General features: G+C 47.1%; 1 protein-coding gene across 1 annotated transcript in view; it reads right to left on the bottom strand.

The window, feature by feature from the left end:
- The window catches only part of fras1 (Fraser extracellular matrix complex subunit 1), a gene marked incomplete at its 5' end in the record, with an annotated part of 207,349 nt that overhangs the window by 130,613 nt on the left and 63,054 nt on the right, over positions 1-13,682 (bottom strand). Inside the window, 2 exons of the mRNA XM_079689876.1 lie at positions 2,283-2,429; positions 5,272-5,412. Of these exons, the coding sequence (XP_079546002.1) occupies positions 2,283-2,429; positions 5,272-5,412 (288 nt within the window). The remainder of the gene's footprint in view (positions 1-2,282; positions 2,430-5,271; positions 5,413-13,682) is intronic.

The raw sequence follows: 13,682 nt of genomic DNA, 5'->3' as shown, positions 1-13,682 counted from the left end.
TTGTGTGTTATTACAAGTGTGTCGTGTGTGTGTGTGTGTGTGTGTGTGTGTGTGTGTGTGTGTGTGTGTGTGTGTGGGTGTGTGTGTGTGCGCGTGCGTGCGTCCTGGCCATGCAGAAATTATGACCCCAGTATTTCTGTGGCCCCGAAGCGTCGCTAGGCATCTTTTATTAACTAGAGTTTGGCCGAGCCTGACCCATTTGAGATTAGGTTGCGTGTGTTTGCAGACAGCCATGTGTTTTAACCACGCTTATCTGCTCGTGTGTGAGCCAGCAGTATGTCTCTGCCCACATGTGTCCCTTTGTGTGTGTCTGTGTGTGTGTCTGTGTGTGTGTGTGTGTGTGTGTGTGTGTGTGTGTGTGTGTGTGTGTGTGTGTGTGTGTGTGTGTGTGTGTGTGTGTGTGTGTGTGTGTGTGTGTGTGTGTGTGTGTGTGTGTGTGTGTGTGTGTGTGTGTGTTTTCAGATCTCCAAACACTTTGTCATCAGCAACTATAATTAAAAGTCAATGTGTCTGTTTTCTCGCCGAGATTTTGTTTACCCCCCCGCCCTGCTATCTCCTCCGTGCTGCCTTCCCATGGTGTACACACGCCCTGTTTTTAATCTACAGCCAGCGGTTCAGAGGTGAAAAACTAATTTCATTACCCAGCGAGAGGGAGGAGGACAGCGGGAGCTACCTTTAAACACACACTGCGAGCTTACCTTTTCTATCTATCGTTTGTCCGGTAGTTAATCATATTTTACCAAAAGTAGTGATTTGTGCACAATGAGGAGCAAAGTGGGGTGGTGTGGAGTATCTAAGGCCGGTGTTTATTAGCAGAGATCTGAAGAAAGTTTTTTATCCCCGTGGATGTTTCACGTAGAAAAAAGCGTAACTGCGAGCCAAACCTCATTAAAAATTTTTTTTTTTAATTAGCACCAAAAAGTGGAGACATGATTTCCAGATTGTAGCTAAGAAGCCGGAGTTATAGAAGTGTTTTTCAGCACTCTTACTTTTTACAATTCAAAGTTATCTTTCTATTATATTGAAAGGAAACGTTCTACATAGACAAACATAGAAACACATGATCATCTTATTACATAGCCAAATACTAAATCTGTTCACAGGTTCCTTTCAAGGAAATGTACTTATATTCAAAGAACCAGTCATTTTCTCAAACATATGCAGTATGTGTTATACTGATGATTAAACTGGTTTTACATCCAACCAAGTGCTCAAACTGTCCATCATCTGAGTATGTCTGATAAAAAATAATTAGGACTAGATAAGGATCTGGAAACGACTGATTGACAAACTGCAGCAGCTGCTATGATACAAATGGTAGCAGGGGATGAACGCATATACTGTATGTTCTAATCCTGCCAAACTGTAAGTAAGTGAACTGGGATTTTTTTTTAAGGAGGCCCTGTTATGCTTTTTGGGTTTTTCCCAATGATAGCAGACTGGGCTCTGGTTTCAGACAGAGGGTGAAAAAATGCACAGCACAGGTGCACAGTATGAGTCCAATAAAGCACTATTTGAACATTAAAGCATGTAAATATGTCATAGTAGAGGCACATAATACAAGTATGAACCTGAAGATGAGCATATGTTGTGGTCTTTAAATGTTGACCCTCAACATGTAAAGACATTTCTGTCAGTATTAGCTACTATAATACCTGTTGTGTCCTATGGACTGGAGAACACTTGTAAAAAAACGCTTACTCATTTCAGTAAACAAATGATAAATATGTGACTTATACTACAGCTTGGGGCCCCAGGGCATTTAAGTCAAACATTCCGATCCATGTATTTTACAAAGATGGTTGGCATCTCTCATGAATTATGCAGTTTATTGGATCTGCAGACTGGTTATGTCTCTGTGTGCGTGATCGTGCAAAGCTCCGCAGGCACAGCAAGGTAGTAACCCTGCCAGAGTTTGTATTTTCTATTCCCACTGAGACCACAGAGGCTAAAAATACAAGCACTCATGGCGGCGTATTTGATGAAAGCTCCGTGCAAATGGCATACAAATGACATACACGTTTACACACACACACACACACACACACACACACACACACACACACACACACACACACACACACACACACACACACACACACACACACACACACACACACACACACACACACACACACACACACACACACACACACACACACACACACACACACACACACACACACACACACACACACACACACACACACACACACACACACAAACACACACACACACACACACACACACACACACACACACACACACACACACACACTTACTGTGGCACTCTCCAGTGACGCCCTTGAGGAAGAGCCCCTCCTGGCAGCTGGTCCTGCAGTAGCCGCTCTGTAGGGAGGCCAGGGGGGGGCAGGAGGTGCAGTCCGCCTGAGAGGGCCCCGAGCATGTCTGGCAGGACGGGTGGCATCCTGGGAGGAGGAGGAGAAGAGGGGAGGCAAAAAAATGCTAAGGCAAAAACAGAAATGTATCTTTTGAATCAACACACACACAACACCTGTCCGTAAAGGGAGAGGGATTCTTCTTCTGCCACTCTCCCAGTGGCTTCTTTCGTTTTTTTCTCATTAACTGTGGGGTTTCTTTCTGAGTTTTTCCTTGTACGATGTGATGGTCTAAGGACAGAGGGTGTTAGTAAGCCCGGGGCGGCGTTGCTTACACCAGGGAGAAGCTGATCGCTAAAGCTGGCAAGCATAGTGCTCAAAACAACAGCTTTTCCCACTGAAATCTGTAGAAGGACACCGAGGATGCAGGGGTAAATGGAAGAGAGGAAGGAGGAGAGCTGGGCCCAGATTTATTGAGAAAATGAGACACATGCTTAGTCTCCCTCCTCTTATCATGGGCTACGTAAGATCACTGGTTAATGAGAATGGATGAGCTATAAGTGTCAGACGGATTATCCGTAGCAGCTCAATGCTGCACCTTATGGTCTGACTTTCTACAGTATTAATGGATTCTGGACTGTTCATACCACACTTTCATTTGGAAGGGTTCCAAAGTTTCTTGCTGGAAATGTAACCAACAGTTGCCGCTACACATCCATCGATAATAGAGAACTCTTCATCTTTCATCTGGAGTTGTGTCTCTAGCCACCTGATGAATGTAAATCCAACATTCATTGGACTTTTATCTCAAATTTGGTCTCCACCATCTCCTGTGAAAAACATCTACCAGCTAGTCTCTAACTTTGTCTGCTTGTTGCTGCCATAGAGGTAGTCCACAGTGAATGTATCTTTATTATCAGCTTCTTTACTTGTTGTGTTGTAGAAAACTACTTTTGAACCCTCTTGCGGGTGAGAAAAAGGCTGGACAGAACTATTCAGTTCTGTAAAACAATAAACCCTAAACTATAGGACAAAGGGAAAGCACCATAGGGTTGCAGAGTTGAGGATAACTCTTTGTGGCTTTGTCGTTACGGGCAACCCCATTCACATTACTCATAGTCATTTGATGAATTGCCATTATATAAAGGATCGATAAACAGAGCCTTAAGTACATGCTGTGCACCCAAACTTCACAGTAAAAGTTTACTCTCATTAAGACAGAAATGCAATGCTTCTTTAGGGTATCTGGGTGGCTTCTAATGAGCCAATCAGCAGCGAAGAGGACACGGCCAACCAAGCAAACAGAGCCCATTTATTTGGATATCCCAGTGGGGAAACTTAATCTGAGCCCATCATTCTTTCCTGCTGTCTAGGTATTGGTGTGTGTCTGCCTTTTTAATTAGTCAGCCTAAGTATGGAAGAAAAATAACTATTAACAGATTCAATGATGTTTACCATAGATTTGAGCTTTCCTCGAAATGAACAATACACTTGGATATGCTGTTAGAGCTAGAAGGTGTCGTCCTTCAGAGGGGGTCAGAGACGATAAACCAAGCCGAAGTAATGAATTGGAGATTAGAGCAAATTGATTTTCATTAACAAGGTGGGTCATAGAGTGGGGGGGTGGGGGTAAACAGGAAGAAGAGCCCTGCTCAGCTCTTTTTAGTGGCAAACATTCTATAGTAGCTATTTTACTTTTACAACCACACATATAAAATATTTAGTTTGGTTTTATGGAGACGTTTTGATGTTGTAGCATTACATCTTGCTTTGATGCTTCATTTTTCTAGTAGTTGTTAATGCAACAAAAAGTACTCAAATAAGACTAAACAGCACATTTGAAGGATAGTTCTTAAGAAAGTACACCTCTACTGATCTCTCTTTAGCACCAAGCTGTGAAAAGCTTTCACCACTGATCTTACCTTGAAAATACATCAAGCTCTGTGGTGAACAATAACAGCATTTCAACAGCTGCCTCTGGGGCTCTGGACCAAATTAAGGTTGTGTAATATTAATGATTTTCATTACACAATAGTCTGGACCTAGGAAGTGGGAATGAGCAGCCTTCGAACAGATCACGACGTCAAACTGCTTCTTAAAATAAATGTTGAATAAACAATTCATTTACACTTTCTCTCATTCTACATTAAAACTGTTTTTATTTTTTGTTAATTTTCCTGCTTATTTGAAGAAGAAATTGCAATTTGTTACGGGTGATTACACTGGTGTCTCATAAATAAAAAATATTCACCATAAATCGCAACCTTTCCGAATTATTTTTTGGTAGCATTATATTCTCTAGAAATATGAGGAAGCTATTTATCCCAACGTGTCTAAGCGGTGCAACTTTTGGAAAGGGAAAGGTGTTTGGGACAAACTGTATTCCTTATGTTGTGGAAGATACTTTATATGGATTAGCAAATGTTAGCAACATTTTACAGATTTGGACACCAACAGCTATAAGCTAGGGCTGCTCAATTAATCGTATTTTAATCACAATTACGATTTTGGCTTGCAACTATTATGAAAACAACATAATCGAAATAAAACGATTATTATTATTTATTTATTTGTTTGGTTTTTCAGTTGAATTATACTTAAAGTTCAGGGTAATCAACTGCTAAAACCTACTCTTCATTTTTTTTTTCAACAAAATGGATGCTTTCAAAGTAAATGAATAATCGTTTGTAATAATCCTGATATCAATTATTGACCCAAATAATCGAGATTATGATTTTTGCCATAATCGAGCAGGCCTAAAGCACACAAAATCAAAGAGAAAAGAGTTCTTAAGGTTTTTATAAAGATGACTGAAAATAACGTCTGTGGTTCACACAAGCTTTAGAGATTTTTTCGGTGTGTTCCGCGACATAAAATACATCAGCAAATACCCCCATTTGTTAATGTGCAAAGCCTCTATGTGTGCTCTCACCTTGGTACTGGTTGTCCTGGATAAAAAAGCCTTGTGGGCTGGTGTGGACACAGCGGCCCACATGCAGGCTGGATGGGGGGGGACAGGATGTGCAGTTGTCTGCAGATGGCCCAGTACAGAGCCAGCAGGAGGGATGACACTCTAAAAAGGACACAGAGAAGAAAAGAACACATAATGTCGGGGCCAGGAACAGAGCATGCTCGATCCCTTGCTGTGGCTTCCTATTTTTTTTTTTTTACTTTATTGTCACCATACAAATAACTACATGACAGAACGAGAGAACTGCCGTTTTCCAAAAAATGTGCTACATTGGTGTACTTACCTTAACATCCTGGAAAGGAACAAAATATGCAATTTGTCATTTTGTATTATTAGGCAGTTAATGGTCATACTGTATGACCCAGTCCCAGGGGCTCTAATCTCAAGGGCCCACCGTCAAGGATACGCAGATCAACCAGGGAAATAACCAAAATGCCATTTCAATAATATAAAGAGACAATTAAAAAAACTACAAAGAGACTCACAATGTTTAGGAAAAGGGATAAAACAACTACAAAAAGAAACAAAATGACAATAAAAGGGGAACAAACCTACAAAGAGGCACAAAACACAAAACTACAAAAGAGTCTCAAATTGATAACCAAGATACTCAAAATGAAACCACATACAGTAGATAAACAAAATGACTACCAGGAGGAACACAACAACAAAGAACCGCAAACTGACTATAAAAAGGAAAAAAGCAACTACTGTCAAGGGGGTGAACTCAGAGGCATAAACTCAAATGCACAACTCAGACTCAGACTCGGGTGGTGTTCAAAAATAAAGACTTTACTGGAATTAAAACAGTAACAAAAACAAGAAACACAAAATCACTCTTCCGAGGAAAAACTAGATGCAATAATCGTGATCATGAGAAAACAGGATACGACCATGGAGCGGGCTTGAACGCGGTCCTGAATGAGAAACGAACTGGCACTGGACAGGTGGGGGCTAACACAATATATACCCAAGGTGAGGGGAACAGGTGGAAACAATCAGGGCGGGGAAACTAATCACGAACACAGGAGACACATAGGGGCGGGGAGCATGGAGTTCTGAAACGAGAGGAGGAATACTTATTACAATAAGACAGAGGGCACAGAACAAAGGGACATGACAAAACTAATATAAAGAATAGCCTTTCATGATAAGTTTCCGAGACATGACAACTACAGAGATAGCAACCACAAAGAGAAACTGACCCTTACTTCAAAGACACTCAAAATGACTATAAAAAGAAAAGAAAAAAAAAACTAAAGATTGCAAAGACAGCACACACAAGGACCATAAAGGGACACAGAACAACTGCAAGGAGACAAAAGGACCACTGTATAGTGAGAAGTCAGAACACGTGCGTTTGTTTTGAAACAGGAATGTAGCTCTACTGTAGACACTTATTTATACATTAAAACTGAATGAAGGGCTGCTGGTAAGCTGTACATGTATACATTTAAATATAGATGTATAGGCAATGTATCTGGGTCTGAACTGCAGCCAATTGTCTAAACTATTTTTGTTATCCTCCAGCCATTCTGCTGTATCTTGTTTCTGCCCTTCTGGCATTTTTGGTTCCTGGTCTCAAGAGACTTTTAGTAAGCTCTGGAAGTTTGAAGTAATGTAACACTCAGATAAGGCCGGCAGCCAGCTCCACCAATCAGAAGTCACGCATTAACACCCGAGGCAATGCCAGCTCAGAGGGCCTGATCCAAGAGGGCCACCAGCCAGCACACACTTCTGAAATGTACTGTATTGCTTGGCTTGGACTTGTTAGTACGCATAAAACTGCTTGTTGGACATTGTGGCAGCGGGGTGTGGTTTGGGCGCTGGCTGCTGGAGTGAAGGGAGTGGCTCGGCCGGAGGCCAGACAGCTGATCGGAATCAGGTAATCAGTGCAGGAAGAAAAGCATGTCGTAACCTGGTTCTGTTCTGTTATGCAGTAGGCGGGATCCTGGAAGGTCGCCAAAGGACCTGTGAAGTTTCCCACCCGGGCAACGTTTGAGACCCGCGCATATTATTGTTTGGAGTTAATAAACGCCTGAGTTTCACCAACCTGCTCTTTCCGTTCTGATTTGAACCCTGTGTGAGCGGAGAGGCTCACAGTGGCACCTGAACAGGGACCTGATGTCGGAAGGAGAAACCCCGCTGGGTCAGGCCCTCCAACGTCTCGCTCACATGCAGGAGACCACCACAGCATTACAGCGACAGCAGAGCGAGGCTCTGCTCGGGATCGCCTCGAGCCAGCGCGAGGACCGGGCTCTCCTACGGGAGCTGCTGCAGCGTCCGGCCGCTCGGGAGGGCGATCCCGCTACCAACCCGGCCCGACCGCCTTCAATTTACCTCCAGAAATTGACGGCAGAGGATGATCCGGAGGCATACCTGGACATATTTGAGGGCACAGCGGCGGCGTGCGGGTGGCCGGAGGAGGAGTGGGCAGCGCGGCTATTGCCTCTGCTATCCGGGAGGGCGCAGCTAGCCGCCCACAGCCTGCCAGCAGCCTCTCGGCATGTGTACCGGCATCTGAAGAAGGCCATCCTGGACCGGCTTGGCAGCACGCCAGAGGGACATCGCCGCCGGTTCCGGGCCCTCCACTTCGAGGACGATGACCGGCCCTTCTCCTACGCGCAGCGGCTCCTGGATGCAGCGAGCCGCTGGCTCCAGCCGGGGGTGCGCTCCGCTGAGGAAGTCGTCGGGCAGGTGGCGCTGGAGCAGTTAATCGCCGGCCTGCCATCTTCGACGGCGAATTGGGTCCAGTGCCATCGCCCCGCCAACATGGAAGCAGCCGTCGTCCTTGCGGAAGACCACCTCTCGCTTCCCCGGCGGAGCATGAAAGAGGAGCCCCGACCACCAGCCCTCTCAGCGGGCAGACCCGTCCCAGCCCCGAGGAGGAGGTTTCCTGGAGCAGCTGCCCTTCCCTCCCCACCATCACACGGCCCCAACCCCGCAGCCCCGACACTTTCCCCCCTAGCTCTACCTTACCCTCCTGTTTGTATCTCTCCCCAGGGTCCGGCCTACGGTTCTGGTCGTCCGGCACCACGGGGGGCTCCTCAGACGTCAGGGCAGGATTGCTGGCGGTGCGGGCAGCCCGGCCACTTCCGACGGGAGTGTCCTCTCATGGAGGTCGGACAGCTGGTTCGGGTTGCAGGACCGCCAGTTGCCGCCCCCGATTTGGAAGGGACGTACCGTATACAGGGGGGTACACACCAGGCTCTGATGGACACGGGCTGTAATCAGACGACGATCCATCAGCTGGTTCGGCCGGGGGCATTGATTGAAGCATCGTGGGTGAAGGTGAGGTGTGTGCATGGGGATATTCACCAGTACCCGGAGGTGACGCTGGAAATTTCTTATAAGGGGAAAAAGCATAGAGTCAGGGCTGGAGTTAGCACTCGCCTTACGCACCCTCTGATTTTGGGAACGAATTGGCCGGGGTTTGCTAAGCTAGCGGGGGCTATGGGGGTGCGTTCACGGACGGCAGGGAAATGTGAGTTGTGTGCTGTGTTTAGTGGAGAGTCGGAGGCGGCTGACGACATCGAGGGGGAAACGGACACGGAGGGGGCCGCGGAGGTCCCTCTGGACCCGCTGGTGTTTCCCGTGGAAGATTTCCCCCTCGAACAGTCGAGGGACGAGACCCTTCAGCACGCCTTCGGCCAGGTGGTGAGTATTGATGGCTCCCAGCTACACCCAAACGCAGCACTCACTCACCCACACTTTACGGTGGTTAGGGACAGGTTGTATCATGTAAGCCGTGACACACAGACAGGAGAGATAAATACCCAGTTGTTGGTGCCAAAAAGCCGTCGGGAAATGGTTTTCCAGGCGGCTCATTATAACCCCATGTCAGGTCACCTAGGGTACGACAAATCACTACACCGGATAATGGCCCGATTTTATTGGCCGGGCATTCGCGCAGATGTGAAGCGGTGGTGTGCATCTTGCCGTGAATGTCAGCTGGTTAACCCGCCGGCCATCCCCAGAGTGCCTTTGCGCCCGTTACCATTGATTGAGGTGCCTTTTGAGAGAGTTGGAATGGACCTCATCGGGCCATTAGACCGGAGTGCACGGGGATATCGCTTTGTACTAGTGCTAGTGGATTATGCAACGCGATATCCCGAGGCAGTACCGCTGCGTAATATCTCTGCAAAGAGCGTCGCGCAGGCACTGTTTCACATTATCTCCCGAGTCGGGATCCCGAAGGAGATCCTGACTGACCAGGGCACACAGTTTATGTCACGCACACTACGCGAGCTGTATGAACTATTGGGCGTCCATTCAATACGGACTAGTGTTTACCATCCGCAGACCGACGGCCTGGTGGAACGGTTTAACAAAACACTAAAGAACATGGTTCGTAAGTTCGTTCACGAAGATAGCCGTAATTGGGATAAATGGCTAGATCCTCTGTTGTTTGCAGTGCGGGAGGTGCCCCAGTCCTCCACGGGATTTTCTCCCTTTGAGCTGTTATTTGGTAGGAAGCCCCGGGGTGTTTTGGACCTAGTTAAGGAAAACTGGGAGGAGGGTCCAAGGACCAGTAAGAACGAAATACAGTACGTTATGGACCTGCGAGCAAAACTCCAATCACTGGGGCAGATATCACGGGAGTACAACAGAGGGTCGAAACTGAGACAATTTTCACCGGGAGATAAAGTGCTTGTATTACTCCCATCCTCTAGCTCTAAACTACTCGCAAAGTGGCAAGGACCCTTCGTGGTCACACGACGAGTGGGGGACGTAGATTATGAGGTGGTGTGTTCTGACAGGGGGGGAGCAACACAGATTTACCACCTTAACCTCCTGAAAGCATGGAGGGAGGGGGCGTCGGTTTCTCTGGCCACCACGGTGATTGAGAGAGATGAGTTGGGACCGGAGGTCATTAAAAGCAACAAAGTAGCCCCGGTCGGTTGTGGCGACAATCTCTCACCGGGCCAGAGAGCAGACGTTGCTTCGTTGCAAAGGCAGTTTGCCGACGTGTTCTCTACGCTGCCAGGGCGGACCTCTCTCATACACCACCGCATAAAAACGCCCCCGGGCGTGGCCATTCGTTCACGGCCCTATCGGCTGCCTGAACACAGGAGGAAAATTGTTCAGGCGGAGCTTCAGGCTATGCTAGAGATGGGAGTGATAGAAGAGTCCACCAGTGACTGGTGTTGCCCCGTTGTGCTGGTACGTAAGTCCGATGGGTCAATCCGGTTCTGTGTGGACTACCGCAGGGTGAACGAGGTGTCCAAATTTGATGCTTATCCAATGCCCCGGGTCGACGAACTCCTGGATCGGCTAGGCACTGCTCGCTTTTACACGACGCTGGATTTAACCAAAGGCTATTGGCAGATTCCCCTTTCTCCAGAGTCTAAGGAAAAAACGGCCTTCTCCACTCCGTATGGTTTATACCAATTCATCACACTTCCTTTCGGGTTGTTCGGAGCTCCAGCCACCTTCCAGCGGCTCATGGACCGGGTGCTGCGTCCCCACTCTGCATATGCTGCTGCTTACTTGGATGATGTCATCATTCACAGTGAGACATGGGAGCAGCATATGCAGCAGGTGGGGGCGGTGCTCGAGTCCCTGAGGCAGGCGGGGCTCACGGCCAACCCGAAGAAGTGTGCGGTTGGACGGAGGGACGTACGGTATCTGGGGTACCACTTGGGCGGCGGGCAGGTGCGGCCACAGATAGAGAAAACAACTGCCATTTCAGCCTGTCTGGCGCCCAAGACGAAAAAAGAGGTCAGGAGGTTCATGGGGCTGGCCGGCTACTACAGGCGGTTCATCCCGTCCTTTTCGGAGCTGACCAGTCCCCTGACCGACCTGACCCGAAAGGGTGCTTCAGATCCGGTCCAGTGGACGGAGCGGTGTCAGCTGGCGTTTGAGAGGGTTAAAAAAGCCCTCTGTGGTAAGCCGCTTCTGTATTCTCCTGACTTCTCTCTCCCTTTTGTGTTGCAGACCGACGCCTCGAACAGTGGGGTGGGGGCCGTTTTGTCCCAGCACGTAGAGGGGGTCGACCGCCCCGTACTGTACATTAGCCGTAAGCTCGCCCAGAGGGAGGTGAACTACAGTACGGTGGAAAAGGAGTGCCTCGCCATACGGTGGGCGGTCGGCGCCCTGCGGTACTACCTCCTGGGGCGCCCTTTCACCCTCTGGTCGGACCATGCCCCGCTCCAGTGGCTCCACCGCATGAAGGATGCCAACGCTCGGATCACTCGGTGGTATCTGGCGTTACAGCCTTTCAACTTCAAGGTGATCCACAGGCCGGGTAACCGGATGGTCGTGGCTGATTTCCTCTCTCGCTCGGCGGAGGGGGGGGGGGAGAGTCAGCTTGCGGCCGGCGGGATCCCGGCCTGAGTCGGGCGGTGGGGGTATGTGGCAGCGGGGTGTGGTTTGGGCGCTGGCTGCTGGAGTGAAGGGAGTGGCTCGGCCGGAGGCCAGACAGCTGATCGGAATCAGGTAATGAGTGCAGGAAGAAAAGCATGTCGTAACCTGGTTCTGTTCTGTTATGCAGTAGGCGGGATCCTGGAAGGTCGCCAAAGGACCTGTGAAGTTTCCCACCCGGGCAACGTTTGAGACCCGCGCATATTATTGTTTGGAGTTAATAAACGCCTGAGTTTCACCAACCTGCTCTTTCCGTCCTGATTTGAACCCTGTGTGAGCGGAGAGGCTCACAGACATTTTTTTAATTATTTGTTCAAAGGGATTTTGACCTCTCAGGTAGGGAGGTTAAAGCTACACCAGGTAACTCTCCTCCAAATGACGGCAATGATTAACTTGCTATCACTCTGCAATCATGAAAAGCTTCTTCAGTATACTAAACACATAATGGTTTCCAACGTTGGAAAGAAAGCTAGCCACTGAATATTAGGAGTTATCATTTCACTTTTTTTCCATTCCTTTCCATTGATCCATCCTGATACAATAATTTAATTTGGGCTCAATTTACATATCGACAGGTTTCTGCAATTGGCTAAAGCTGTCTTTACATGACGAGCAGAGCTGACGTTGCCGTTGTGATGGAGAGACCCATGTTACCTCACTATGCGATACCCTCTGCATCAAGTACTGATCAAAATATCCGCCAAGCACTAGGCAAAATGTTCAAACCAGGAGCCTTATGATCACTTAGGACTGCTGTACTTCCTGCGGCCTTTGCTGCAACATTCTGTGCTTTTGCCTTTTTTTACACTTGTCCTCAAATATTTTTACCCTTCCCTGACATGCCCCCACACACTTCACCACCAACACTGTTGCCCTTGAACAGGCCTTTTGTGCTGCATTTGATGTCTGTTTTGGCAGGGGAAAGACAAACAGCTGAGCGGTGCTGTCCACTCCGGCAGCCTCATACCAAAAGTGTGGCGTTGATGGTGGTGGGACTGAAATAAAAAGGACTGTCACCCATTGGCCAGTAGCACAAAGTGTGTGTGTTTGAGTGCATTGCCTGACTTTTAAAGTAGACAGCAAATGCGCTCAAGTGTGTGTGTGTGTGTGTGCGTGCGTGCCTGTGTTTGGTTTGCTGTGGTCTAAACACAAAATATCTGTGGTTGTACATAAGTGCATTGTTTATCTTATTACGTGTATTTGAAGGTGAGCATAAGTGTGTAATTGTTTTATGTATATTATACAGCACACATTTGAAAATACATTGCAGTTTGAGTAGGCCCAGACCCGGCGGAGGACCTTAATCCATGGGTTGGCATTGATTTTCAAAAAAAAGAAAACCCAAAAGAGCCTGTTTTTGCCTATTAGAGCGACATAGTAACAACATAAGCATTCAGGCTACCCGGACCACTGTAGGGGGTCCAGGAGGATTCAGCCAAGGGATTTGTTTTGATAAACAAGCTCTATTTTGGTGGATTTTTATGTATTCTGGCTACTTATTTACATGCAAAGAACAGGTCTCAATAATTGAAATATGTAAACGTGTACACTTATATCTCCTCTGCTGCCTGTGACGTTCAGGGCTGACCCCAGACACACACAGCTTGAGTTCAGAGACGTTTATTCTGACAGGCTACTATGTGACAACTATCTCTCATTCACACACATTACGTTGGTTTTTTTTCATCTCAGCTTACATTTAACATTTTTTTGGGCCTAAACTTTATTTTGATATACATTCATGGCCTACACATGACAATAATAATTTCTCCTTGGGGGGCCAACATTTTTTTTTAATTTTTTTTTAAATGTTTGTACGCAAAGATTAGTTTTGTATTTTCAACTTCAAAACAAATGTATTTTGCATTACAAATTATACAGATACTTCCAAATTCTCGATCTGTTCACGAAAATAATATAAAGAGAAATCTGCCTCCAGACTCATCTCAGTGTCAGTCCACACAAACTTTTATATCAACAGTCTAAAAACAAATGCACGCTCAGAGGCG

The sequence above is a fragment of the Notothenia rossii genome, assembly GCF_949606895.1.
Source record: "Notothenia rossii genome assembly, chromosome: 6".
NCBI lineage: Eukaryota > Metazoa > Chordata > Actinopteri > Perciformes > Nototheniidae > Notothenia > Notothenia rossii.
This window is presented reverse-complemented; position numbering and strand designations above follow the sequence as displayed.